General features: G+C 53.1%; 12 protein-coding genes across 12 annotated transcripts; 7 read left to right on the top strand and 5 right to left on the bottom strand.

Annotated features, from left to right (window-relative positions):
- Positions 1-421: 421 nt before the first annotated feature.
- On the top strand, positions 422-958 carry A1O1_08926 (uncharacterized protein; the record flags this gene model as incomplete). Its single annotated transcript, XM_007729783.1, has 1 exon — positions 422-958. A coding segment is annotated over one exon (537 nt), but the record flags the coding sequence as incomplete, so codon positions are not given.
- A 993-nt stretch (positions 959-1,951) lies between these two features.
- Positions 1,952-2,425, bottom strand: A1O1_08925 (uncharacterized protein; the record flags this gene model as incomplete). Its single annotated transcript, XM_007729782.1, has 1 exon — positions 1,952-2,425. The coding sequence occupies exon 1, from the start codon at positions 2,150-2,152 to the stop codon at positions 1,952-1,954; it is 201 nt and encodes a 66-aa protein (XP_007727972.1). The 5' UTR covers positions 2,153-2,425.
- Positions 2,426-2,470: 45 nt separating this feature from the next.
- A1O1_08924 (uncharacterized protein) lies at positions 2,471-3,625 on the top strand (the record flags this gene model as incomplete). Its single annotated transcript, XM_007729781.1, has 1 exon — positions 2,471-3,625. The coding sequence occupies one exon, from the start codon at positions 2,471-2,473 to the stop codon at positions 3,623-3,625; it is 1,155 nt and encodes a 384-aa protein (XP_007727971.1).
- An 899-nt stretch (positions 3,626-4,524) lies between these two features.
- Positions 4,525-5,086, top strand: A1O1_08923 (uncharacterized protein; the record flags this gene model as incomplete). Its single annotated transcript, XM_007729780.1, has 3 exons — positions 4,525-4,741; positions 4,802-4,909; positions 5,031-5,086. 3 exons carry the CDS (start codon positions 4,525-4,527, stop codon positions 5,084-5,086), a joined length of 381 nt encoding a protein of 126 aa, XP_007727970.1.
- Positions 5,087-6,147: 1,061 nt separating this feature from the next.
- On the bottom strand, positions 6,148-7,539 carry A1O1_08922 (uncharacterized protein; the record flags this gene model as incomplete). The annotated part of the gene is made up of 2 exons (XM_007729779.1): positions 6,148-7,221; positions 7,441-7,539. 2 exons carry the CDS (start codon positions 7,537-7,539, stop codon positions 6,148-6,150), a joined length of 1,173 nt encoding a protein of 390 aa, XP_007727969.1.
- A 758-nt stretch (positions 7,540-8,297) lies between these two features.
- A1O1_08921 (ornithine decarboxylase) lies at positions 8,298-9,665 on the bottom strand (the record flags this gene model as incomplete). Its single annotated transcript, XM_007729778.1, has 2 exons — positions 8,298-9,322; positions 9,380-9,665. 2 exons carry the CDS (start codon positions 9,663-9,665, stop codon positions 8,298-8,300), a joined length of 1,311 nt encoding a protein of 436 aa, XP_007727968.1.
- Positions 9,666-10,544: 879 nt separating this feature from the next.
- Positions 10,545-11,667, bottom strand: A1O1_08920 (uncharacterized protein; the record flags this gene model as incomplete). The annotated part of the gene is made up of 2 exons (XM_007729777.1): positions 10,545-11,157; positions 11,207-11,667. The coding sequence occupies 2 exons, from the start codon at positions 11,665-11,667 to the stop codon at positions 10,545-10,547; spliced, it is 1,074 nt and encodes a 357-aa protein (XP_007727967.1).
- Positions 11,668-12,241: 574 nt separating this feature from the next.
- A1O1_08919 (uncharacterized protein) lies at positions 12,242-13,537 on the top strand (the record flags this gene model as incomplete). Its single annotated transcript, XM_007729776.1, has 1 exon — positions 12,242-13,537. The coding sequence occupies one exon, from the start codon at positions 12,242-12,244 to the stop codon at positions 13,535-13,537; it is 1,296 nt and encodes a 431-aa protein (XP_007727966.1).
- Positions 13,538-14,271: 734 nt separating this feature from the next.
- Positions 14,272-16,341, top strand: A1O1_08918 (AAT family amino acid transporter; the record flags this gene model as incomplete). The annotated part of the gene is made up of 5 exons (XM_007729775.1): positions 14,272-14,840; positions 14,911-15,039; positions 15,093-15,327; positions 15,386-15,495; positions 15,606-16,341. 5 exons carry the CDS (start codon positions 14,272-14,274, stop codon positions 16,339-16,341), a joined length of 1,779 nt encoding a protein of 592 aa, XP_007727965.1.
- Positions 16,342-16,647: 306 nt separating this feature from the next.
- Positions 16,648-19,293, bottom strand: A1O1_08917 (uncharacterized protein; the record flags this gene model as incomplete). The annotated part of the gene is made up of 2 exons (XM_007729774.1): positions 16,648-16,883; positions 16,962-19,293. 2 exons carry the CDS (start codon positions 19,291-19,293, stop codon positions 16,648-16,650), a joined length of 2,568 nt encoding a protein of 855 aa, XP_007727964.1.
- Positions 19,294-19,667: 374 nt separating this feature from the next.
- Positions 19,668-21,047, top strand: A1O1_08916 (ribosome biogenesis protein ytm1; the record flags this gene model as incomplete). Its single annotated transcript, XM_007729773.1, has 1 exon — positions 19,668-21,047. The coding sequence occupies one exon, from the start codon at positions 19,668-19,670 to the stop codon at positions 21,045-21,047; it is 1,380 nt and encodes a 459-aa protein (XP_007727963.1).
- A 1,806-nt stretch (positions 21,048-22,853) lies between these two features.
- On the top strand, positions 22,854-25,710 carry A1O1_08915 (uncharacterized protein; the record flags this gene model as incomplete). The annotated part of the gene is made up of 3 exons (XM_007729772.1): positions 22,854-23,107; positions 23,161-23,632; positions 23,686-25,710. 3 exons carry the CDS (start codon positions 22,854-22,856, stop codon positions 25,708-25,710), a joined length of 2,751 nt encoding a protein of 916 aa, XP_007727962.1.
- Positions 25,711-26,255: the final 545 nt, after the last annotated feature.

The raw sequence follows: 26,255 nt of genomic DNA, 5'->3' as shown, positions 1-26,255 counted from the left end.
TGGAATTTGGACTCTTGGGGTTGAGCCGTGTGTGATTGGTCAGCCTTGCGGTGAGTCAGTTGGAGGGGACGGACATGACGTTGAAACTCGGGGAAATCTAGAGCCTTGAGAAAAGTGCCTGCGCCACTGGGCACAACGAACGATTCACGATTCACAATCAAATTGAATCTCTCCCTATCACTACTTCACATCCTCTCGCTTGTAGGTAGCACTTTTCCTTTCTTCTTTTTAGATTTGTTGGCGGTGGCTATTCTTTCGGAGGCGCCTTCTTTTTCTTCTTTCCGGACTCACCTACCGCTTTCACTCTTGCCTCGCTGTTCTCCCAAGTCAGTTCCTTTTTCATAATATCACCATGGAGGCACCCGTGGTGCAGCAACCCTCGGAACCAAATAACAGAGGCCAACGACATAGACGGAGAGGACCCCCTAGACGAGGGCAACCACACCCACCTTCTGTTTCAGACTCGACAAATCCCGTACGAACGGCTGGTGGAAGATCGTTCGGCGGCCAGCTTACACGACTACACGCGGAAGCGCCTGCTTTTATCCCAGCTTCGGTGTCGCCAGGACGCCCTTCGAGTCCTCCTCAAACGCCGACATCGAAACCTCACAATCTTCGCACCAAGAAACCACCGACCCGCCCACCGCCTCAACAACAGCAGCGGCCCAGAAAACCATCAGTCTCCCGCTCTACAGCGCCGGATATTGCCACCCGAATACACGAAGACATACTGCATAATCTCTACGAATGTGCGATTTGTACCAATGAGGTCGGTCGCAACTCAAAGATTTGGTCATGTCGGACATGCTGGACGGTCTTCCATATTGGTTGCATAAAGAGGTGGTCGAAGAACGAAGGCTCGGCTGTGCAGCGACCTGCGACGCAAGACGACAACGAGACACCAGTGGGAAAACAATGGAGGTGTCCGGGTTGCAATCTGCCCAAGGATACCGCTCCTACAGCATATACATGTTGGTGCGAGAAGGAGCTGGATCCGAAACCGATCACAGGTATTCCTCCGCATTCTTGTGGACAGACCTGTGGGCGAGAGAGGACCTTTCCCAAACCATGTCCACATCCTTGTGATCTCCTATGTCATGCCGGGCCATGTCCTCCTTGTACAGCCATGGGCACGAAGCAGCCATGCTTTTGTGGAAAAGAAGAGATCACGCGACGTTGCGTGGAGACAAATTACGAAGCAGGTTGGAGCTGTGGTGCTATCTGTGGCGACTTGATGCCTTGTGGTCAGCATACTTGTCCGAGGCCCTGTCACGAGGGGCTTTGCGGTGCTTGTACGGCCGAGGTTGATGCTCGTTGCTATTGTGGCAAAGTGGAAAGAACGATACAATGCCATGAACGTGGAGAAGAGAAGCAAAGTGCAAATTGGACCGGAAGTTTTGATTGTGGCCAGCCGTGTGGGAGGTCGATGGACTGCGGACTGCATCAGTGCGAGAAGCATTGTCATCCTCAGGAGTCGACTCCTCCACATTGTCCCAGCTCAGTAGATGTTGTCACACATTGTCCTTGCGGCAAGACAGCCCTGACTGAGCTCGATGTCGAACCGCGGACATCCTGTACGGATCCGATTCCGAGCTGTCACAAGGAGTGCGGACGCACATTGCCCTGTGGCCATAATTGCCGGCAGACCTGTCACGCAGGAGAGTGCAAACCTTGTGACCTGAAGATCTCGCTTCCATGTCGATGTGGTCGGAACTCCTTCGACGTCATCTGTCATGAGGCAACCAAAGAACCTCCACAGTGTACACGTCTGTGCAAGGCCACTTTGAACTGCGGCCGGCATGAGTGTGGGGAAAGATGCTGCACCGGCGAACGCAAGGCCTCAGAACGGCAAGCCACGCGACGCAAACTCAAGCCTTTGGGCGCAATCCCAAGGTCCTTCGACGACAACATCGAGGCAGAACACATTTGCACACGAACATGTGGCCGTCGACTAAAGTGTGGCAATCATACCTGTACCGATCTGTGTCACCGTGGGCCATGTGGCGGCTGTAAAGAGGCCATCTTCGATGATATATCGTGCAGTTGCGGCAGGACCGTGCTTCAAGCACCTCTTCCGTGTGGCACACAACCACCACCTTGCAGTTTCCCCTGCACCCGGACGAAGGAGTGCGGTCATCCGCAGGTGGCGCATAACTGCCACCCAGCGGAGGAAGGGTGCCCAAAGTGTCCATTCTTGACGGAAAAGGAGTGTCTTTGCGGGAAGAAAACCCTGAAGAACCAGCCTTGCTGGCGGTCGGACGTTCTTTGTGGCCTAGTCTGTGGCAAGGTGTTGAAATGTGGCTCGCATACTTGCCGCAAGACATGTCACAAGCCAGGGCAATGCGAGGACGCCCATCAACACTGCCAACAAGAATGTGGAAAAGCAAAGAAGGCTTGTGGACATCCTTGTGAGCAGCCTTGCCATGCCCCTTCAGCCTGCAAGGAGAACAAACCATGCCCGTTGAAAATCATGATCACGTGCGATTGTCAGCGAAAGAAAGAAGAGGTGAGATGCAATGCTCGGGCGAATATGCCTGAGCCACCGGGTCGACAGACATCCCTCAAATGCGACGAGGAGTGCGCCAGGCTGGAGAGGAACCGGAACCTGGCACTTGCCTTACATATCTCGGACGACCACACTGATGAGCATGTTCCCTATTCCACCACGACTCTCAAGATGTATCTGGAAGATGTGGCATGGGCTCATAAGCAGGAGGACGTTTTAAGGCTCTTTGCTGCGGACGACACCGTGAAGCGTTATCGGTTCCCGCCAATGAAGAGCCGACAACGAGCGTTCATCCACAGCATTGCCGAAGATTTCGGGTTCGATGGAGAGAGTTTGGATCCTGAGCCACACCGACACGTCGTATTATTCAAGACGCCGAAATTTGTTGCGGCTCCCATGAAGACTTTGGCACAAGCCGCCCGGATCAAACGAGGACAGTTGAATGTGTCTGCTCCAGTCCATTCCACAGCGGAGCGAAAAGCTGATGAGGTCAAGCACGAATACAATGGGTTACTCTTACTGAAACCCAAGTTTGCGTTGACTGAAGACGAAGTGCGGCCGGTGGTGAAAAAGGCGGCCCCCACGACGGAATTTGATATCATCTTCCTGCCCAACGACGAAGGTGTCGCCCTCATCCCATCTATGTCTTGGGATACGTCTGAACAAGTGGTAACGATGCTGACGAGCTTGCAACCTACGATCGCTGGTGAGGTTGGCAAGCATAACCTAGCAAGCTCGGTGGTGCTCTGTCAATTTGACACATCCGGACCTGGACCGATAGTGCTTGAGCAGCAAGGTAAACCGAGCACGACGGCCACGAACGGGTGGTCACAGGTGGCAGCGAGGAAAGCCGCACCAGCTCAAGCACCTCAGGTCAAGCCGGTTGGGCAGAGGCCAGTCTATACGGTCCTGGGCAGTCGACTAGCCGAAGCCAGAAGAAAGAAGCAGGAGAATGAAGAGAAACTACGGCAGAAGGCTCAGGAGCAGGAAGTGGTGGATGATTGGGAGCAGGAGGTTGAGCGGGAAGAACATGATGAGGCGGACAGGAGAGCCAGTCAGACTAGTGTGACCAGTCATGGTGCTGGTGCTGGTGATGAGATTGATACAGTGGAGGAATAGGGAGACTTGACAGCGTGAGGCTGGGCTGCTTTCACACAGTACTAGTATACCCATACTGTGCACCTAGTTTGATAGTGGCTGCAAGATTCGGCTGGCGCTGTCTGTCACGGCATTGCAAAAGAGGCCCAGGACTGGAACGGTGGCCAGCACCTCGCCAATGGGGCCGTCTAGCTAGGGCAAGGGCAAGGGCCAGGGCTACCTTAAGTTGTAGGGGTATCTAAAGGAGAGTGTTCGTGACGAGGCTGCGAAGGGACGAATAGACGAATAGAATGATGTGCCGCATCTCGCTTCTTCCATCTCGGTTAAACCGGCTGGGCCGACGTCATTGGGGAAACTGTGGCACAGGTGGCACAGCAACGTCAGCACATCATTGGTGGGGAAAGATGTGGCTCACTTACTACACGGTGCAGCAGTACGTAACGTCAGTGACACTATTTACTGCGTACAGGGCCCTCCTAGTATCTGTTCAGCTGCGACCAGGACTCGACTCTGCGTTTCTTGTCCAACGCGAAGCCTCAGGGTCGAAACGCAGGTAACACGAAGCCTGGCTGGAGACTGTCCAAGCAACTTGGCTGCGCCTGTCAGCTTCCAATTGAACGATGAACAGCGGAGTGTCGCCGTCACACTCCAGCTGCGGTGTGGCCTTCTGCCCCTCCTCCCTTCACCGGTGTTTCAAACGTGAAAGTGAATCGTTCACTCACACCTCCTTCGTTTGGTTCAACTGCTTTTAAAGTCCCTGTTCCCTCTTCCATCTTCCCTCCTCGAGTCTCAGCCTTTAGTTACAACTCACAACTCACGAACAAAACATTCTCATTCTACTGTCTCCGCCGGACCATAGCATACCCCATACTCCTGTCTCGGTCCTCATACTCGATCCTCCCACCTCCTTCTACCTCATCATGGATCAACTCAAGGGTGCTTTCAACAGCTTCTCTGGAGGCAACCAACAGCAGAACCCACAAAACCCACAAAACCCACAAAACTCCCAACAGCAGCCCGGTCAACAACAAGGTAGCTCGAGTGACGGGGGCTTCCTTGGAGGACTCGGCAACAAATTCAACTCGATGGCTGGTGGAGGCAAGGAGAGCGAGAAGAACGAAGACTACGTTGACAAGGGTGCGGGTTGTCTCATCTTCTTGTCGTCACAACATGCTGACCATGACCCTGGCGGTGTAGGTGTCGACTTCGTCCAAGAGAAGTTCCTGGGGCAAGGCCCCCAAAACAACGAGAGTGCCCTTGAACAAGCCAAGGATGAACAGATCAGTGATTTCCTCCGTAACCAATGTGAGTACTGACAATATCCCTGGGGGCAACCTACACCTCCATGTCTAGTCTCCTCCGTCCTCATTGTATCTTTGACTGTCTCTCTTCTTGTCTGAAGTTTGACTGACACGGCGAATTACAGACAGGAGTGTGACCGGTAAAGAGGTCCCCATCAAAGACAAGGAAACCAAGTTCTAGTGAACCTACCTGCGAAATACGCCATGCCATAGCGGATCGAGTCTATGGTGACCTATTAGGCTGCCATGGACTGCAGTGCTTGATCGACATGCAACAAGAGAGACATCAGATAATGCATGGTATGGTATCCTGAGGTGTTTGGGGAAGACAGCAGGACGTGCTGCATCATACCTAGCTACCTGACTCTATCCTTACAAACAACATGGAGACAGTCTTGATGTGCAAGAGGCTGCTGAGAGCATGGCCGGAATACTGAACTCAAGGTATTTCAGAGCTGGCTTTAAGGCTTTTGTGGCACGGAAGCACAGAGCAGAGAGCAGAGAGTCCTCCATCGAGGGTTGTCTCGTGTGACACCATAAGTGAATATTAAGAAGCATTCATCGTAAGGCTTTCCCTTTGTCCTCCCCGACGAGGTCGTTGATCTATTTATCTGGTTCTGTTTGTGGCTGTTGTACCTCCTCTTTGCTTTTCGTGTCGGGCTCTCTCGTTGCTCCTTGGCTGCTTCCTTGTTTCCTCCAGCGTAGGAAACTGACTCTTGTTCCGAGGTCATAACGTGAGGTCCTAGTAATGAAGCTAAACAGGACCACATCAGCACAGCCGGTGACAGAATGTCGGAGCATCCTTTCTTGCGACAGTATCGCTGCCGTTCCGCTTTTCACGAGCCCGTAGTCGTCGACCTGGAAAAACCAGATCGTTGCCACATGAATGACTGGGAGTTCCACGACCAACATATCAAATATTTGATCGATTCCCCGGACTGGTCAGTTGGCATTGACCGGGCCTTTGGCGTTCCATATCATGAAACGCGGTCATCTGTCGCCGTTGCGCTGCCTTGATCCGTGCCAGTCCTTTTAGACCTCTGGCTTGGTCGTTGCTGTTGGTCACTTAACGTTCTTTTCCCTCAGGTATTGCTGCTGTCCACAGTAAGATCTTTGATAGGTAGTCCATCGCCATTGATATGATATCGTCGTGGTCGCTTCAGTGTCATCAACGGAATGAAATGGTGTAGATGCTCGCCGCGGACATTTAGTAAAAGCCACGTCCTCCAACCGACGACTCATTCAACCGATCTTCTCGATCTTCAATTCTCCCCTCTCTTCCTTTCCGTCGTCGCTTTCCAAAGCAATAAAATCACCCTTCTCCAACCGTCTGATCCACTTATTCGACTCTCCTCTGGCCAGGATGAAAGTCAGTCTCGCGCTGGCCCCCTCCATGGCCTGAAACGCCGAGCTCGGAAGTGGCGTATAGGTCCAGCGGCCAAACGCCCAGTTCAGAACATACAGACCCAGCCCCTCGGCGTCGACGGCAACACTGGGTTTGGAATCTCCCGTCGAATCGGGGGGCGGGTTCGACGACAAAACGAGCCCTTTGATGCGGTAGACCTCATCCTTGGGCGCCGAGAGCAGCAAGTCCTCGAAGGACTGCAGCACCACCCCTTGCGGCGGTCGGGACGAATCTGCATTGCGCACCACGACACTCAGAACCTCCACTTCGTCTTGGTGATGCACGTGCACGTCATGGTCATGGCCATGGCTGTGTCCATGCTCGTGACTCTGTTGAAGTTGTTCTTGAAGTTGATGCTGTTCGTCAGTGATCTCGATGGCTCCTCGCAACCCCTGTTCCCGCACCATAGCGCCATCAATGCCCATGATGACATCGACGTCAACCCAGCCTCGATCGCTCTTGACCCAAGCAACCTGCACATCCAAGTCGCCCACACGGTCGAGCGCGTCGTCGAATTTCCGCTCGTCCACCAGCTCCCATTTATTGAAGACGACGAGATCGGTGTACTTGGCCTGCATTTTGGCCGTGTAGCTGGTGTCGTCGTAGCCCTTCCAGTTCTCGACGTCGATGACGCTGATGACGCCGTCGAGCGTGAACGTGCCCGGATGCTCGCGCGCCACCCGGTTGACTTCCATGGCCAGAGTGGCGGGGAACGCGGACCCGGACGTCTCGATGATGATCCGGCTAGGCGACACCGAGTCGCGCAGTTGGAACAGCGCGTCTTCCAGCTGTCCGACCAGGTTGCAGCAGATACAGCCGTTCAAGAGCTCCCGCACGCCAGAGATCGATGCGGACCCGGCGAGCTGCGAATCGACTGCCACGTCGCCGAATTCGTTCTTGAGGAGCGCGAGCTGCGTTGGTTCAATGGTTGCGTTAGTCACATCATAGCAATATCGAGGTCCTGAGAATGATATGTACACCGGCGCTTAGGGGCTCTCTCTCTCTGTCTTTCTATGTTGTTCTTGAATGGGGAGGAGTTGTCATTGTCAATGTCATTGTTCTTGTCATTGACATAGTAGTGGACATTTCTTGAGGCAGTGTCTTGGGTCATGGTTGGCATGATGACTTACTTTGTAGCTTTTTGGTAATTGTGGAATGAGGTTCAGAATCAGCGTCGTCTTGCCACTCCCCAGGAAACCCGTGATGATTGTGACGGGGGTCGGTGCCATTTTGGATTCGGCCATCGGGCCGTTGGGAGGTGTTGAGGAGAATAGATGACGGTATATATACTGTGAGAGCCTTCTGTCTTCACAAAGAAGGGGAGTCTCGATCTTAGGGAAAGAAGGACGGTCTCGGTCTAGATGGTGTGAATCCTTGTTCCCAGCTGGGATCGGACGAGTCTATGTTATGGGTCGTTATTGAGATGGTTGGCGTCAATACAACAGAGTGATTGATATACTGTACCAACCTTTCAATAAAATGCGCTGGACAGACACAGAAAAGCCTGGAGACTGGACACGGCACGTGATCTTCTAAGTGAAAGTGATTTTGATAGCAGCAAGCTGTGCAAGTACTTGTTAGCAGTACGTAGTATGTTCTAGGTATTTTAGATGGACACTTTGATGGCTACACCTCATTCATTACTAGACCAGCTTCTGTCAGGAGCTGACGCTGGGGCTTTTATAGGGCAAATGCTTTCTTATAAGAGGAGATGCCATGTTTGATAAACCAGAGCATCTGTCTTGGTCAAATGAATTGAATCATCTCCGTGGGATACAGAGAGAGGTCACTAATTAATCTGTTCGATCAAAATGGTCAAAGGAGTGTGTGATAACAGAAAAGAAATCCTCTCGCCTGCTTCGCAAACCGCGGAAGGGCGTGATGAGTGTTGCGCAACGAAAGATTGTCCCGTTCTTCCTTGTCGTAAGGAATGACCGTCCCGTCGGGATTCAGATGCTCCCGGTTCTTCGTACTCCGTTCATGGTCTTTAGTACCCGAGCAATGCTGAAGCACCCGGCTCGCTGGAAATGTAAATGACCTCGTGGTCATCTTTGAATCCATTGAACCTGGTGGCCGAGCACTTGGTGTATGCTCCCATGTTCTCGAAGAACAACCAATCCCCAATGTCGAGAACGCCAGGCAAGAAGTATCGATCGGCAATGACATCGATCCCATCGCAAGTAGGACCCCAGATCGAGTATTCAACCATCTTGTCCCCGCCTGCTGCAGCCGACAAAACCTGTGGAACAGGATGCTGATGGTCGAAGATGATGTTGGAGAAATTGCCGTAAACACCATCGTTCAAGTACAGCATGTACCCCTTCCCACCTTCACGATCCACCGAAACTTCACGTCGGGCGATGACATGAGTGGCCAGAGTGAAAGCGGTTGCGACATAGTAACGACCAGGCTCGGCAATGACATTGACGTTGTGGGGGAAATACTCCTCGAGGGCCTCGTTCAAATTGCCCGCGAACACTTCGAACGTCTCGTCAACAAAGCCGCCTCCAACATCGAGCAATTTGAGATCGTAGCCGAATCCGGCCGCCTGGTCAAACACGTAGCGTGCATCTTTGACTGCTTTTCCGAAGGAGCAGGGATCGCTCGCTCCGGAGCCAATGTGGAAGCTGACTCCGATGACATTCAAATCAAGCTCCCTTGCCCGATGGAGCAATTCTGCCGCGTCTTCCAAGCTGGCGCCGTATTTCGCACTGAAACGGCACAGACTGGCCGAGTCGTCGGTCAAGATGCGCAGCACCAATTCGGCGTCGGGAAAGCAGTCTTTGATCTTTCGAAGCTCGTCCCCGTTGTCAAAGGTCATCTGAGTAACGCCGACGTTGCGAGCGTATCGCAAGTACGATTTGGTCTTGCATGGTTGAGCGTAGATGATACGGCTGGGCGGCACGCCCAAGCTGAGCACCAGGTCGATCTCAGCTCGAGACGCACAATCGAAGCCGGTGCCCATTTTCGCCAACAGACGAAGCACTTCGCGGTCCGGGTTGCATTTGACGGCTGCACAAATGTTAGTTGAACTTTTGATGAACACCGAAATACACATGCAAAACTCACCATAGAACGGCTTGACTCGACTGAGGTTGAGCTTCCAACGGAGATGCTGGCGGTAGACTTCCCCTAGATCCGCCACGTAGAAGGCATCTTCCTCGCCCGGTTCGCAGGTGTCAACATCAACACGGGCAATCTGCTCTTTGAGGACTCTTTGCACGAGCGCCTTGGAGGCAAAGCCAGTCACATCGGATTCGACGCCATGATTGTTGTCGATGAGTTCGACTTTACTGTCGTTGATAATCGTAGTTTCTTTTTCATCAATGGCGATCGCAGAAGGTGCCATAACCATGCAACAGGTTAAGCAGTAGTTTGAAGTTCTAGAAATCTCCAATTGGTGTTAGGGAGGTTTCCTGGATTCCGCTCCAATGGGACGTTGGCTTTGCCTCAGCGACTCTCCCTCACGAAGAGGAAGAACCTCGAGTGACGACCTATGCGGCAGCTTAGTTTGGGGAAGTGACTGGTCCGGGGCGTCAAGCTGGAAGGACGACAATGGCGTGGCGGTTGAAGACTTCAGCAGCAGGCGGTGGACGAGTGTTGAGAATATGTCGGTGTTTGCAAGACGATGCAGTTTGAAAGCGAAGGCAAAACGACGTTGAAGCCGTCTTGAGGTGCCTTTGGACTACCAAAGGCTAGATAAATTTCCAGGGGATACTGTGTCTCATTCGGGACACAATAAATAGCTGTGAGGTGATGAGCGGAGCTGTTGGCGGTTACGAACAGTGAAAGTTGAAGGGGAAGATGAAGGTGAAGGTAGTAGAGAAATGGACGAGCTGTGTGTTGGCCCCAGTCGATAAGGATTTTTATTTACTGGACTGACGACAAAGTTGGTGGGCGGCCAATAATAGTATACATCGGCAAGATCGAAGGCTGAATAATACACGGAGACCGTTCTTTTCGACGCGTCTAATTCGCCGAGGGAGACAAATCGAATCGAATCGACAATTCAATCGAGGCGGAGGAGAAAGGGAATTTTTCGTTGTGTGCGGGAATTTGACCGCCTCAGGGGGTGACACGGCACGTGACCAGGCTTGCCCTGGCAGGGGTATCAAACCATGTCAACCATGTCAACCAGGTCGAATATGTCGGCATTTTTACGGTCCGAAGGTCGGGGATTCTGCGATGCGTATGGTTCTGCTCGTCTGAGAGTGCGTGGGAGTCAATTTCTTGTCTAGGTTCTTGGGGACAGAGCGGACTGCAACTGATAGGTATAAAACTCGCTCGTGGGTATGTCGGCGTCATGGTCGGTGAAGGTGTGCGGAAGAGGAATATTGACCTGCTCGACTATGGCAAAATCGGTCTGTTGCATCCGGTCGAAGAAGATGGTGTCTGCTTCATGTCGTCGTTTGAACCCGACCAAAATCAACACGCCGGGGGTACGAGTGGCCAACTGTCTGAGAGTCTCTACCAGGTGAAGACTGCTGTCTGGGTTGTAGATGCAGTCCGAAACCAGAACAAGATCGTAATTCGCATTGCAGCTATCATCAACGCCTGTAGACCAGTCCAAAACTTCGGATCGGAGGGTCGATCCCGCTAATGGCGAAGCACAGCGAATGTTGTTGCCCAAAATCTCCTGAGCATCTTCCAGGTCGGTGAGGAGCATGTCGCACTTGGCAAGCTGTGCGAAGGCCATACCCGCAATCCCACAGCCAGCTCCAAGTTCCAGCACCTTCAGTCGCCTCACCTTACTAGACCTCATCAGAGATGCCAGTCGGGACATTCCCTCAGCAGGTGATGATGATAGAGCCTGCGAAAAATACATCAGAAAGCCCAAGCCGGCGTCCCTGAAGTATCTTGTCAGTCAGTCCAGGGGAATGCGATCGCTGTACGTACCAGACGTGACGGGCAATGCTGTCACCCGTCTCCTCCCACATACGGATGCGGCTCTTGTTCGGGAGGACAAGCTGCCGTTCCACTATGGGCTCGGTGCGCTGCTTGTCAGACAGGGTAAAGATATCACTCCACACGTCAAGGATCACGGGCACCGCCATAATGCCAGACGCAGATTGCGTGGCTCTGGTGGTCACATGGAGCCGTGCAGACCTAGAAGTATATTTGCCAGGACAATTCGCCGTGAATTTGAGAGCTCTGGAAGAGGCCTGCCATGTCACGACTTGCGTGTGAAGAATACCATGAGGACGATTGGCTTCTACGACTTCCACCACAAGATCAATATTTTGGGCGTAGTAGGCATCACCCAGATCTGTGGTGACTGCAACAACGGCTGCAATATCAACAGTCTTCTTGCCCGTTGCAGTCTGCGGCGTGCGCAGGAAGCGGATATAGTGAACCATTCGAAGGAGACGAAACGGTTGGCAGCATTAGGCTGGGAGGTCAAAGTGTGAAGTCGAAGTTGCAGAGGTCTGATTAGGTTGCCATGCTAGTCGTCTGAGACCGGACTCTGCATAATTTGCTTCTGATCACCTCCGTTGAAACTTGTTCTGCGAGGAATTGAAATGTTGGACCGTTGGATAGTGGACGTGAAGCGAGACTTGTTCGGTGGAGCAGACGGTCTGGATATAATGCTACGGTGGAGTTCTAACCCCCCACTGCACGGCATCAGCCACCGCAGCTTACATAATCTCCCTACCGTCACCTGTTGACCCGTGTTTACCGGGCTGTAACGATCTCCGTCCCAGCCTTTGTCCCGCCGCCAGACAATTCCACCAATTCACGATCCTCTCCTCTTGCGCAACTCATCTCACTCTGTCACTGCCACTGCCACTGCCACTACCACTACCGCATTGTTCTAAGCATGGCAATTGCGAGATCTGAGCGCATGATTTCAGCGCTTCGATCAGAGCCTCCCGCGTGCACGACTGCTCCAGCACCTCTACCATCGGCCTGACGACATTTCGGCGCATAAAGATGAACAACCCTGAATTCCGCCAAACCCTCCATAACATCTCCCATAATCTTGAGTCCGCCAACCAAGCGGCCCAGGAGAACATCTACACCTTCGCCCAACTCTACATCGATCCTTGTCTTGCTGGACTGAGATCCTGCCTGTATGACTGCACACGGCCATGTTTCCCAGGTCGAGAAGACAATCTGCGCCGGAAGAGGGGGAGATCGCGTGGCAGAGCTGAATACAATTTCGACTTCTACGACGCTTGGGACGATGATGAGGCCCTCGCCGACACTCCTTTAGGATGGGGTAATGATGAGTTGGACAGTCTCCTGGCCGGTCAAAGTCCACGCTCGGGGCAGCCACGCAGACAACGGGCCATGAGTTATGGTTCTCGGGGGAAACGAAACCCCCCTGGGATCCAGCCAGACCCAAAACAAGACCCGACCATTATCCCAGGCTCATCCTATTTGGGGTTCCTAGAACGCCTTCCGTGGAAAATAGGGGCGCGTAAGTTGCGGTACAAGCCTTCGGCAGCAGACTTGCAAGAGAACCCCGGAGGAGCTAGAGTAAGGGACTCCGAACGGGAACCCTTGATCGAGGAGAATGAGGAGAATGATGTCCCTTGGGACAAGGGTCACGGCCGCCAAAGGAGCGATACTGCCGGTTCAAGGTCGACCATGAATTCCCTCAGCTCTAGAGGAGATCTTATTATGGGTGATGAGGAAGAAGACGCCGTTCCCCTTGACGACGAATTTGCAGTGATGTTAACCCGGCGCATGACGAATCAGGGCTTGAATGAGGATCAGGGAAGTGGCAAGTCAAGAAATTCAAGCGGCAGGCGGACGCGGGCTTCACGTCGGGCAACGCGGACCCCATCCTCCAAATCTCTGGCCAGTCCCAGTATGAAGAGTCAAAGATCCTCGTCGGCAAAAAGTCTGGCGTTAGTGTCGCCAAGCCCCCTACGGGAGCAATCCCAGCCCCCAATGATGCTTGACTTCAAACGACAAGACGATCAAGCCGAACCGGAAGACGAGCTAGAGGTCAAGCAAAAACGAGAAGCCGCGCAACGCCCTGCGCTCGAAAGAGGATTAAACTCGCGAGATGTCGAAGGCCTGGCTAGTGCAGAGTCGAAATCGGTTCCTCCTGATGCCGACGAAGTCGGACACGCATCGTTGAAGCTGGACGCTGGAGAGGGGGAGGGGGAATCGTCGCGGCCGGACGATCACTTCACGAGGACGAACCGCCTTTCGGATCCATTTGGCCCATCTGGACCCAGTGATCGGGAATCCGAGAATGATGCAGATCCTACCTAGGCAGGGAGCCGGTTTTCCAACCCTTTATTTCTCCGGACACAAACCATAACGATGGTATCGCCCATCCTTATCGTCTTCTAATATTCGACCCCGGCTTGGTGTTGATGACAGAAGCGCCTACTTATGCACACTGGGCATCTGTACAAAAGAGAAGGCATGAGACAGACCCATTAACGGGCAGCACCCTTCAAATGCTGTCTTGTGGTCTATGACGATTTGACGACTCCGAGGGAATTCCCTCTATGTTTTGACCCGCCAGAGCGCGATATGATTACCAGGTGCTTTGCAGGGTATATATACCTGGCTGGAGTAATGATGGCTGTAGGATAAGGTAGGTAGCTTTTATTCTTCTGATACAGTACAGTTAGTTGTAATAGACCAATTCTGCCAAATCGGGGCCGAGCCTCATATCACGTGACCAGCCGACTTCAATCACACGTCTTTATCTTCATTCAACACAGCGTTTCGTTCGTTATCAAAGAACCAGGGTCATCAAGTGGGACCATCCTATCTGTGGCTTCACCACTGGCAAAAGCAAGGCTTGAGATCCTCCCACTGCCGGCGTCTGCGGTGCAACGCAACGCACTCAGCACATCATCTTCCCTCGCCGTCGTCTCTGCCACCTCTACTACCTATCGTACCGTTGTCGCTCGCTATGAGAGTCAGTATCGCACCCGCGCCGACAACAGACAGATCTTCCGCGTCTGCGCGACCATGATCGAAGCTTCCCCAAGATGGACGATAAGAAGAGCTGGACTCCAGATTCCTCCCCAGGGCCGTCGGCGTACGAGGGAGACATGGCCCATGTCAAGCGGAAATGGTCACGGCGCATGACCGACAGTTTCCGACGAGATCCCAATGCCAGCGTCATCAGGTCGGCCTCGTTCAGCGCTGCCCATCCTCACCATCACCACTACGATGCCGAGGCTGCCGCGCAGGCGACGGCGATGTCGCCTCTCCTGCGCCGGCTGAAGGGACGACATTTGCAGATGATCGCGATCGGCGGCAGTATCGGAACAGGATTATTTGTCGGAAGCGGCAAGGCACTCGCATACGGAGGTCCAGCTTCGGTGCTGCTGGCGTTCAGCTTGACGGGAGTCATGATGTACTGTACCGTCCAGGCGCTGGGTGAACTCGCAGTGTTGTTCCCGGTCGCAGGATCCTTCTCCGCATATTCCACCCGGTTTCTGGATCCGGCATGGGGGTTCGCCATGGGCTGGAATTACGCCATGCAATGGCTCGTTGTGCTGCCGTTGGAGATTGTCGCGGCCTCCATCACGGTCGATTACTGGGTAGGTCGGAAGTGGACTGGTCTTTGTGTGTTTGAGCCCGTCGAATGGCTGACGCAGAATCCTATAGGTGCAAAAGCTCAGCCTCAATGCTGCTTGGGTGTCGATATTCCTGGTTCTGATTGTGATGATCAATTTCTTCGGCGTGAAAGGATATGGCGAGGCGGAATTCATCTTCTCTATTGTCAAAGTCACCGCTGTGATAGGATACATGTAAGCCTTCTCCGACAAGAGATCTTGGGCTTCGATACTGATGCTTGTTACAGCATCCTTGGTGTCCTGATCAATATCATGGGCGGCACCGACGACTTTGGCAGACCCGATGGAAGCTATATGGGGTTTCGGTTATGGCATCACCCGGGAGCCTTCCACAATGGCTTCAAAGGCTTATGCAGTACATTTGTGACGGCGGCATTTGCGTTTGCCGGCACTGAGCTGGTCGGCCTGGCTGCGGCGGAGACGGAAAACCCACGCAAAGCCTTGCCGACTGCCATCAAGCAAGTGAGTCCCTCTGCTACACCAAAATATCCTATTCCTTCCTATCTGACTGGTCGTATAGGTCTTCTGGCGAATCACCCTCTTCTACATCGTCAGTCTACTCCTTGTCGGAACCCTAGTGGCCTACGACGATCCACGGCTCCTAAACGGCAAGAGTAGCGCCGATGCAAAGTACGTCCTACCCCTGGCATTGTTTCCATAGCACCCAAAGTTCCCATCTTTCCACAAACACAACAATCCCGGACAAGTTTGTTGGTTACTGATATGTTTTTGTCTTGCAGAGCATCCCCATTCGTCATCTCCATCCAAAACGCCGGTCTCCAAGTCCTCCCGTCGGTGATGAACGTGGTCATCATGATCTCCGTCCTCTCCGTCGGCAACTCCTCGATTTACGGATCGTCGCGAACCCTGGCCGCCCTCGCCGAACAGCGCCAAGCGCCCTCCTTCTTCGCTTACATCGACCGCACCGGCCGCCCCTTGTACGCCATCATCGTCGCCTCCGTCCTAGGCCTACTCGCCTTCCTCGCCGCCTCCCATAGACAAGAAGACGCATTCAACTGGATGGTCGCCCTCTCCGGCCTCAGCTCCATCTTCACCTGGTCCAGCATCTGCCTCGCGCACATCCGCTTCCGCCACGCCTGGCTCGCTCAAGGCCACACGTTGGACGAACTCGCGTTCCGCTCCCCCGTCGGCGTGATCGGGTCGTGGATCGGGCTCATCTTCAACATGCTCGTCTTGATCGCCCAGTTCTGGACCGGCTTCAGTCCCGTAGGCTGGCAGTCCATGAGCTCCAAGGAACTCGTCATCAATTTCTTCCAGGCCTATCTCGCCGCCCCGATCGTCGTCATCATGTATCTCGGCTACAAGCTGTATCTGAGGACGGAGGTCGTCAAGATCAGGGACATGGATCTGTTCACGGGTAAGAGGGAGTTCAATGTCAAGGTCCTGGTGGCCGAGGAGAAGGCGGATCGCAGGAATTGGCCGACTTGGAAGAAACTGTATAAATTCTTCTGCTAGCCAACTAGCCAATGTTGTACGTTGTACAGTACATTTACCTGTCTCAACTACCTGGCTTTATACGTGGTCAGCAAGGTAGCTCTGGACAATACCAGCGCGCTTAGTTGATAGACATAGCTAGCCACAGCTTGGTGATGATCTCACCTTTTATTAATATATGAACGCGACGTCTTGACTTCAGTTTATCAGTTTTTGCATTGATAGTGTGAGTGCTGAATGCGTCCAGGTATTTATTCAATTTCCAAAGTATGCATAGATAGACACTTGCATTCCAGTTGCGCAGACGTCCCCGGATCCTGAAGTTGACTACTGCGACCGCCTCGAGCCCTTGATGGCCGCTATAGCGTTCCTCCGATGAGCGCTCTCAGCAAAGAGGGCTTTGATCAAGTCGACCACCTCGTCTTCACTAAATTCCAGACTGAGTTCGCCCTGGGTCCACAAATATTTGATGTCGACCAACGAACTTTCCAGGATGTTGATCAGATACTGGAAACGGAGCCAGTTGCCGACGTAGACGGCGGTCATTGGCACCGAATCGGATTCTGAACCAGGTTCCAGGCCGGATTCCGATTCAGGTCTGGGTTCGAGGGATTCAAGTAAGGATGAGCGCCGAGGTTGACTGTCTGGACTATCAGCTTTCGGCGGCGGCGGATTGGAGAGAAACAAGTCGTCCAGGGAGGAGATCTGCTGACACAAAGCAGTCAGGCGCTGCGACTCGGGCTCGGAGATGTCGTCCATGTCCTCGATGGAGGAGATGACTTTGGCGACGACCATGGTAAGCAGTGAGCCGATGCTCTGCATGAGCGCCGAGGTCGACAGGATCGGCTTCCACTCGCGATGCAGTGTGCGAATGCGGTCGACGACGGCCGACACTGCGTTCTTGATCTCTTGGGAATAAGGGAATTGAGTGCTTGACACGAACCCCTGTGCGCCTTCGAGCAGGTCCCAGATGATGAGGCGCTGCGTTTCCATTTCCTTGGAATATGCTAGTCGCGCAAACCGCTCCATTGCCTTGATGTCCGCCTCGACGTTTGGTGGTGTAGGCATTGTCGAAGACACGTTGTTTAACTGCAACATGTCGCGCAACCGCTCGGCGATGTATAGCGAGTCGTTGTAACGGTGGAGGTCCGTCAACGATGGTGAGGCGCCGTAGTAGCTTGGTGCTATGGCGCGGAACATGGCAAGTGCTAATGTAGGCAGCGCGAGAAGGCCTCTCGAGGCAGCGGTCGCGTCGAGACTCTTGTGTTCTGTTCCTTGCTGGAGAGCTTGCGCATCTGAGACGTCTCGTCCGATGATTTCGACTATATGGTCGGGGATCTCGCTGATGCTGTAGACCTCGGTCAAAGTAACTTCCTGCTCGGCATGTTTGGTCTGATTTGTGGGAGCCTGTTGGATGTTGTTTCTCGGATCGTCTCGCTTCTCGACAGGACCGTCATCTTCCCAACCCCAGGCCTCTTCTGCCTCTTCTACTTCTTCCTGGCGCTCTTCATTGCTATCTGTAGGCTTGTCCTTGTCTGCACCGCTGGTCCGGCCTGCTTGAGTATTCTTATCGCGACCATTCGCTTCCTCTTCGTCGTCCTCAAAGCCCCATCCGCTCACCTCCTCATCGTCCTCGGTCTTTGCTGCTTCACGGTTCGTTGGATTCTCCCCACTTTCATCGTCCCAACTTGCATTCCAGTCAATCGCGTCATCGTGGGTCTGAATGGGCTCTTTCTGCGTTGTTGAGATAACCTGCCTTTCAACCCTTTCGACCTGGCGAAGGACCCCTCTGGACGACGCGAAAGCTTTTCGAATCGCGTCTAGGGTGGCTGCCTTCCGCTTGTTCAACCATGCCCGGTGGATGTCGTCAACCCAGTCCTCAAGTTGTGCTTGACCGTCCCAACCAAGGGCCTTCAATGTTCCCAGAATTGAAATTACTTGTTCTTGCATTGTATCAAGTCCCTCAAGCATCGACAGGTCCGTGGGGAGACCAGGATTGAGCCAGTCATTGACCAATACCGTCATTAACTGCGGCAGGATGGCTTTGACCATTATAGGCTGTATCTCCTTGGACAACGAGGAATGCACGAAGTCTAAGAAGTCAAGCACAAACCGAAAAATCACGTCGAGTGGTGCGCCACTCCTGTCAAATTCAACAGTGATGCTGAACTTTGAAACGTTGTAAGAGGCCATTTTCAGTCGCGACGACTGTCGAAGAGGCTGAAGCACAACCGCACTGAGCTTGTCTATCAAGGGTTCCAGTGACTCCTGCAGATCACCTAGTTGGCTCAAAGCTTGTAGAAGAGTGTCAGAGTTGACTGCGCTTGGATCAATCTCTGTCGGCAGGACCTCAATGCTCGCTTTTTGTTGTTCCCTTCGCACTGTGATTTGGTCATATAGTTTTGCTTCCAATTGGACGCGTGTCTTGAGACGCAGCTCATCCTTCAGATCTCGAATCAAGGTCGCCGTACGCGATCTCAATATGCTTGAGGTAGTATTGTCCAGTTGCTGCAACTTTGAGGCGGCTGCGGAAAAATCTTGCGCAGCCAAATCATCCTCAACCTCTCTCAAAGACTGTGTCGCTGAAGATATGGTCTGCAGTTCTCTTCCCAAGGTCTCTGTGAACTCAATCTCTGCTTCGAGAAGTTCCGCTTTCCGCTGGTAGTCGATAGCTTCGTCCCTCAAAGCCTGCACGTGCTGATGCTCCTCGACGATGCGTTTAGATTCCAGCTTGCATCTTGCAATGTCCTCCTGGACCTGTTTGGCTTGCAGAATCCATTGACCCACGTCTCCCGAGTCATCTTGGCTGGCAGCTTTGATCTCGTCACTGATCTTCCGTCGGGTCTCGGAGATCTCATGGAGGAGTCGCACTTCAGACGATAGGTCGGAGGTCAGAAGGTCTTCCGACTGAGGAAAAGTGCCATTCACGATGGCCTCGCACAGAGACACTGAAGGGTCTCTTTCATCTGGCATGTCTGCGGGCAGACGCAGGGCGAAGACGAGCCTTCGTGAGGAGGAAGATTAATATGTCGACGTGTCAAAATAGACAGGGACGCGGAGAGCCCAAAAGTGACATCAAACACATCAGGCTGCGGCCCGCTGCGGTTTGGCTGCGAGGAACTTGCTTGGTGGACCGGGGGGGCTTACTTAGGTACGTACCTTAGTACTAGTAGTAGTAGAGGGGCTAAGGGGCTCCCTAGGCCATTTATTTACTCGGACCATTTTCTCCACTCAAATTTTTTGCAGATGCGGGTTGAGCAGAACATTTTCCAACCAGGCCTCGCATCAGCCCGTCGCTGTTGCCAGCACTCTGGCTACCTACCAACTACGTGTCATTTTCTATCAAGATGGCAGCAACGTCTGCGGATTCACAGAACTCCCAAGTGCGGGTGAGACTGACCACCAGAGACGCCGATCTCGTCCTCGAGGACAATGCGCCAATCCTCATTCCCACGTCCTTCCGCCGCTATGCCCTCTCAACCCTTGTCAACAGCCTCCTCAAGAGCGAGAAGTCGGTTCCTTTGGAGTTTCTCATTAATGGCAAATATCTTCGCACCACGATTGATGAATACCTGACCGAAAACGGGCTGTCCCCGGAAACCACTCTCACCGTCGAGTACGCGCGGGCGCGGATTCCGCCTCAATATGTCACTTCCTTTGAACACGACGACTGGGTCAGCGATGTCGATGTCCTATCAGGCCAGTCACCCAGAATCCTCTCAGCCAGCTACGATGGGCTCCTAAGAGTTTGGAATACCTCAGCCCAGGTTCTCGTGACATCTCCGGGAAGAGCACATGGTGGGCATGGATCTTTTATAAAGTCCGCTAAGTTTGTCTCGCCAGATCAGATTGTGTCGGGTTCTTTCGATCGGACATTGAGGCTGTGGAGATATACGGAGGACCAGGATGGCTTTTCTGCCAGCTTGACACCACAACTTGAACTCTACGGTCACAAATCCTCGGTGGATTCCGTGTGCCCTCATTCCGGTTCAGGTCGCATATTATCTGCATCCTCGGATCATTCTGTCGGATTGTGGTCTACCCGAAAATCCGATGCACCTGCGGCGCCGGAAGCACTCGTGCCTCGTGCCAGGACCAAGGATGGCAAAAGGAGGAAGTTGAGTGAGACAACTCTGTCGCAACGAGGGCCACTTGCCCTAATGCAACAACATACTGGACCGGTATCGGGAGCGATCTTTGACTCAAACGACGCCACGGTAGGATATTCAAGTTCTTGGGACCAGACTGTTCGAACGTGGGATCTGGTGACGGCATCTTTGGTGGACACAAGACCGATATCGAGTGCCTTGCTCAGTATCGAGCATATGCCGTCGCTTCACCTGATTGCTGCAGGCTCGATCAGCCGAGTTATCAAGCTGATAGATCCGCGAGTGTCGGCTGCTACTGTTGCCGCCATGACGCTCAAGGGACACAAGAACTCCGTTGTCAGTCTGGCTCGAGATCCCACCAATGAGTACACCCTGGTCAGTGGCAGTCACGATGGTACCTGCAGAGTGTGGGATGTGAGAAGCACACAACAGGAGAAGGAGGGTGCGGTCGGGCAAAGCTTGTACACCTTGCCGAGAGCAAGCCTTGAAGGCAAGCCCAGTCCGGCCGTTGGTGACGGTGTCAAGGTGTTCGCAGTGTGTTGGCACAAGGAGGTGGGAATTCTCAGCACTGGCGAGGATAAAGTGGTCCAGATCAACCGCGGCAACGACCAGACCTGAAGTCGTGTCTTGAAGGGATCAAGCCCGCGGTTCGTATTGCTTGACGCGCAAACCTCCGTGGCAATAACAACTATTTCGCAGGAGACTCCACCAAAGTTCCATCCGCAAGCCCTGGTCGGGGTTCGTGCAAGTGCGAGCCACAGACAGGGCATGATATGCAGGTGTGTCATATCACAATATGGCCCGGTAGCAACATGTTAGATGGACTGGTCTTTTCCCCGGATTCCCGCCTCCTTATTTCGGTTCCCAGGTACGCATCTTGCAAGCCAAGAGGAGGCGAAGTGCATGCGGGGCTCCAGCGAGCAAGGACAGCCTGCCACGGGGCAGACAAGAGTCCAGCACAGCTACGGTCGCCCCGGTCCCTGGTAGTACGGGCAAGAGACTGGGAGGCGAGAGCGCCACAATAAAAGGCACTGGCTGGGGGTGCACGATGCGTCAACACCTGCATGGAAAAGATGGCTTGATGGTAAGCACCTTGGGTTGATTTAGGGCATGAAATTGACCGAAAGCGGCACAAAACGAGGAGTAAACACCCAGACTATTTATTGTTGAATCCCGCCCTTGGCCGGAGGGCCGGTGGATTGAATGCAATGTTGCAGTTGTGTGTGTCTTCAGCGGCAGCTGGCGGATGTTGTGATTGGCATCGTGAGGAGGGCAATCACTCGCTGCAGGAGAAGAAACCCCCCCATTATTACCTGATATTTAGTTGGTGTATCTACTCGTTTACCAACGTATAGGCGCAGGCTGTATGAGAGGTTCTTCACATCGAGATAATGTCGCAAGTTGCTACCTTATTGGGCATGAACAGTAATTGTACGTAGGTCAGTAGACTGTCAAGCATTACCTACCTACCTAGGTATATCTTGATGATTACCTACAGCCTGTACCTATGCGGAACAAGTGATGTCGCCGCTACTACGTACTGCGGGCTGCCCAGAAAGTGTCACTCTGCGTCCTCCCGGGCTCCTTGGTGCATACCAGGTAAGTAGTAGTAGGCTAGGGGACCAACTAAACATGGCATTGGGCCACAATCAAGCCGGAACATACCTGGGGAGGGGCATACTGTTTATAACATTTTAAGTAAAGTCGCCTAAAAAATGGATCCCGGCGTTGTTTTGGGGCATGTCTCAAAAACCGCGCGAGTGCAGGCACTACAGGCACTGGTTGGTCCCTAGAGCAGGCAAGGAGGATTCACCACTAACTTGCTGCTTTGCAGCTTTGCTCCTACACTCTTGCCCATCTTCGTCTCATTTTCTATATGTTTGATGACAACTCGCTTTTTGCACTACTCACAAGCTCTCATGCTCCAGCTTCTTCACTTCAAAGTGTGGCAGTATTAAAGAACGTCAATTTCCCGTCCAGCCCTTGTCCATCGCTCCTTCGTCCTCCTGCCGCTCACATCCCTCGCTTGTACAAAAATAGTGTCCATCCGCAGTCTGACATAACGCTCGGTCCAACCACCTCCTACACTTGTTGGTTTATCCAGCATCTCTAGAGGTCCGAGTGTGTGGTCTACCGTTCCTGATCGTTCCGCTGACGACAAGTGGGTACAAAAGGTCAAAGGAGGCTGTACGGAGTACACAGTATGTAGGCTCTGTGAACTTTCTTCTCACCGGGGATGTTGTTGCTGACCACATCGTTTCATGCAGGTTGCCGGCCGCGTCCAACTTATTCCATGACCTCGTCCTAGTCCTGTGTCCTTAAACCCCTTTACTTCTTCGATTACAGACCGGAGCCCGTCAGACACACAGTCACATATCCATTGGTCCTTGGTCAGGCTTGTCGCAGTCATTCTAAACCACCTTCATGCCAATCAAGCTGCCCAAGGGTTTTCAGCGACGGAAATCTTCAGGCAATGCCTTGGATGAAGTCCGTAATCCTCCCGACTCTCACTCCTCCTTCAGGGTCTTGGAGCGGCCCGGCAGCAAAGAAAAGTCCTTTGATGGTGGCCTTTCGATGAGAATGGCTTCGGGTGGAGCACCAAGGCCACCACCGAAAGACCATGATGATCACGAAGAAGACGACATATTTGTGGGAGCGCGCCAGGATGTGAGCAATCGGTAGGCGAGGACTTGCACATGTATACACCATTGAGAAAACTGACCATGTTCAGTGGAAGTGGTGGGACAGAACGTTCCCATTCTACTGCCCCCTATGACAGCGGTGCATCTTCTACTCGACTCAGCATCTCCTCCACGAATCCATCATCCGTCGACACGAGGTCGGATAAAGATAAAAATCTTCATACTTCTACACAAAGGTCACCCAACGACGTTCCTGTCCCGCCACCCTCGGCAGCCAAACCGGCGTTTTTGCGCAGTCCAGGCCGGACATTCTCTTTTGGAATTGTGAGAGGCAGTCGAGGGTCACCGACGGGCTCACCGGGTGCCCATGTAGTGATCGATAACAACAGAAGCAGGGCGGTCACAACAAGCACTGCCAGCACTGCCAGCACCGCGACACCTCCGCGACTTTTCGATTCTGACCTAGCACTGGAGAATTCCGAGTTGGATGGCTTCGGCAACATGTTCGACCATATTGGGTCTAGCCCAGGCTCTGCCCCTGTCCGGCCGATACAGGAAGAGGTACCACTCTATCCTGAGACTTCATTCTCTTCCCACAGGCTGACCATTCATAGGAACCTATGTCCTCCCCTTCGACCAGCTACCCTCCTACAAGCTACCCTGGCGCAGCTGCAGTGCGTTCCAGCAGAACGCCTGTACCTTCTCCTATCCGGACAGATGGCGCCCAAGGTGTCGAGTCCTCCCCCTATTCATGGAACTCGCATGATTCGCAGGATGGCTTAATGCGATCTCCAAGCCCTTCGAAGACTATCACTCAAGGGGGTCCTGCCAGGGAGCGTGAAAACAGTCTACATAGGTCTCGTCATAGTCCTCTCTCGTCAAGGTCTGTCCTTCCTTCGAGGAAGCCAGTCGGCCAACGAGCCCCAGCACAAGAGGAGGATGAACGACCAGTGGCACTGATGCAATCGAGATCGAGGGACAGCAACCTGATGTCAACCAGTCCGATCAGAGAAGCGACTGAAGCATTGTCGCCAAGCTCGACGCATAGCGCAACGTTCGATCCTGCCATCGCAGCCGATGCCCAACTCGCCAATATGTACCAAGAGACCAAAGTCCCTCCCCCGAAACCAGTCTCCTCTAACAAGGTGATGACGCCGGCTCAATGGGAACAATACAAACAGCAGAAGGAAATGGACCGAAGGTTGGGTGCTTTGTCTGATGACAGTGACTCGAACGTAAGCGATGACTATGAGGACGATGACGAGATTGAGCGTGATCGTCGAGCTACAAAGCAGCGGCAGAAGCAGGAGGCTCATTTGGCTGTTTACCGTCAGCAGATGATGAAAGTGACGGGTGAAAAGCTATCATCTGGAACCGAGAGTAGCTTGGGCACAATGAAGCTCGGAAACGGAAGCTCCAATGACCTTAACAATCAATTGTCTCATCTGTCAATGGATTTGAAACAACCTGGCAGGAGCAGCGGAGAGGATGAAGATGAAGATGAGGACGTTCCACTGGGCATCCTAGCGGCGCATGGATTTCCAAACAAGAATCGGCCACCGACTCAACTTTCGAAATTGCCCTCAAATCCCAACCTCAGAGTTGTAAGTCAGAGCCAAGCTGCGTCATCTGTGGTGAGTCAAGCTCCGAAAGGGCCTAACCTGCCCGTTTTTGCACGGCATCTGCCTCAAGACCCTTATTATGGAGCTGGCCTCGTCAGTTCTTCCATTCGAGAGTCTCTGTCGATCCACCCTGCCAGCCCTGCTTTAGGAGCAGGTCCGTCGACCGCTCACCCTGTACATCCAGCAGGTCTTGTTGGAGTCATTGCTGGAGAGGAACGAGCGCGCGCGGCGAGAAGAGGTAGCCCTAATGCATCAGGCACTTATGACATGCCTGCGCCGCCCCCGGGAATGCTACCCAGGTCACAAATCGCTGGCAATTTGTCTACCATGGGATATCCCATGGGCATGCCAGGGATGCCAGGGATGCCTCCAATGGTGAGCCCTGGGGAGCAAGCGCAGATCCAAATGTCCCAACAAATGAATCAAATGATGCACATGCAAATGCAATGGATGCAGCAAATGCAGCAGATGATGGGTGGACAGGGACAGCCTCCGCCAGGCATGCCGCCTCAGCCTGGTCAGCAACGGCCACAGTCTGTTCATATGCAGCAATCATCAGGCCCTCAGCTGGCGTCGAGGACCATGAGTGCTCTCCACTCGGGGATGGCGCCATGGAACTCCAGCCCATCGTTTGTGCCAGCCATCAACATCAACGGCGGGTACTACACCCCATCGATTGCGCCCTCAGAGCGTAGCAATGTTGGACTTGCACCGAGATATAGACCGGTGTCGATCGTTGGCGAGCCAGATGCCTCCTCCACAAGACGATCGTCTACATTTACCACATCAACCTACCGACCATGGTCACAAGGCGACAATGTACCTCGAGCATCAATGCATGGAGCGAAACCGTCGGTCAATACTCTTGGCCGAAGATCACCGCTGGCAAAACAGGACGATGACGACGAAGAGCAGGGATGGGCAGAAATGAAGTTGCAGAAAGAGAAGAAGCAAAAGAACAGGGCTCTTCGGAAGGGACAGAACCCTCTTCAAGAGCTCTACACCAACGCCCCGTAACGACAGTGGACATTTTACACGGATTTCCTGTGCATACTTGAAGCGGATGATAAGCGGCATATTTCTGGTCGGTTTCGGAAACAGGCGCGGCACGTCATCATCAGGCATTAGCAAAGCGGTTTATCAAAAGTCTGGGGGTAATTGTATCGTGCTGAGAGGGCCTCAGTGCATGTTTTGGATAGACGACGGGCTGGACCACCGAAGGGAAATATATGTTGGGCCTTTGCACATTTGCAAGATAATACTTGATCTTTTAGGTCCGGAATAATACTTGAACCACCCTCTCTTCTGTTTTTGTGAGGTAACCCTGCAACTGCTCTGTCGCAAATATCACCTCCACGTAGGTACCTCAGGACTACTACTCTGTACTAGTATACCGTCGCAATGGCCGTAGCTACAAAAGCGGCGAGGCTCGGTCGAGTCACGTGGATTCTAACATGCTAGCATCTTAACAATACACTGCTTTTGACGCCAAGGCATTCCTAGTGCCGAAACGGGGAGTGAATGTGGTCTGGACTTCAACTTCTACCAAAATGCATGGGGAC

Source organism: Capronia coronata (assembly GCF_000585585.1).
Source record: "Capronia coronata CBS 617.96 chromosome Unknown acBCG-supercont1.11, whole genome shotgun sequence".
Taxonomy (NCBI): domain Eukaryota; kingdom Fungi; phylum Ascomycota; class Eurotiomycetes; order Chaetothyriales; family Herpotrichiellaceae; genus Capronia; species Capronia coronata.
Note: the sequence above shows the minus strand (reverse complement) of the source record. Positions and strands in the feature narration are given on the sequence as shown.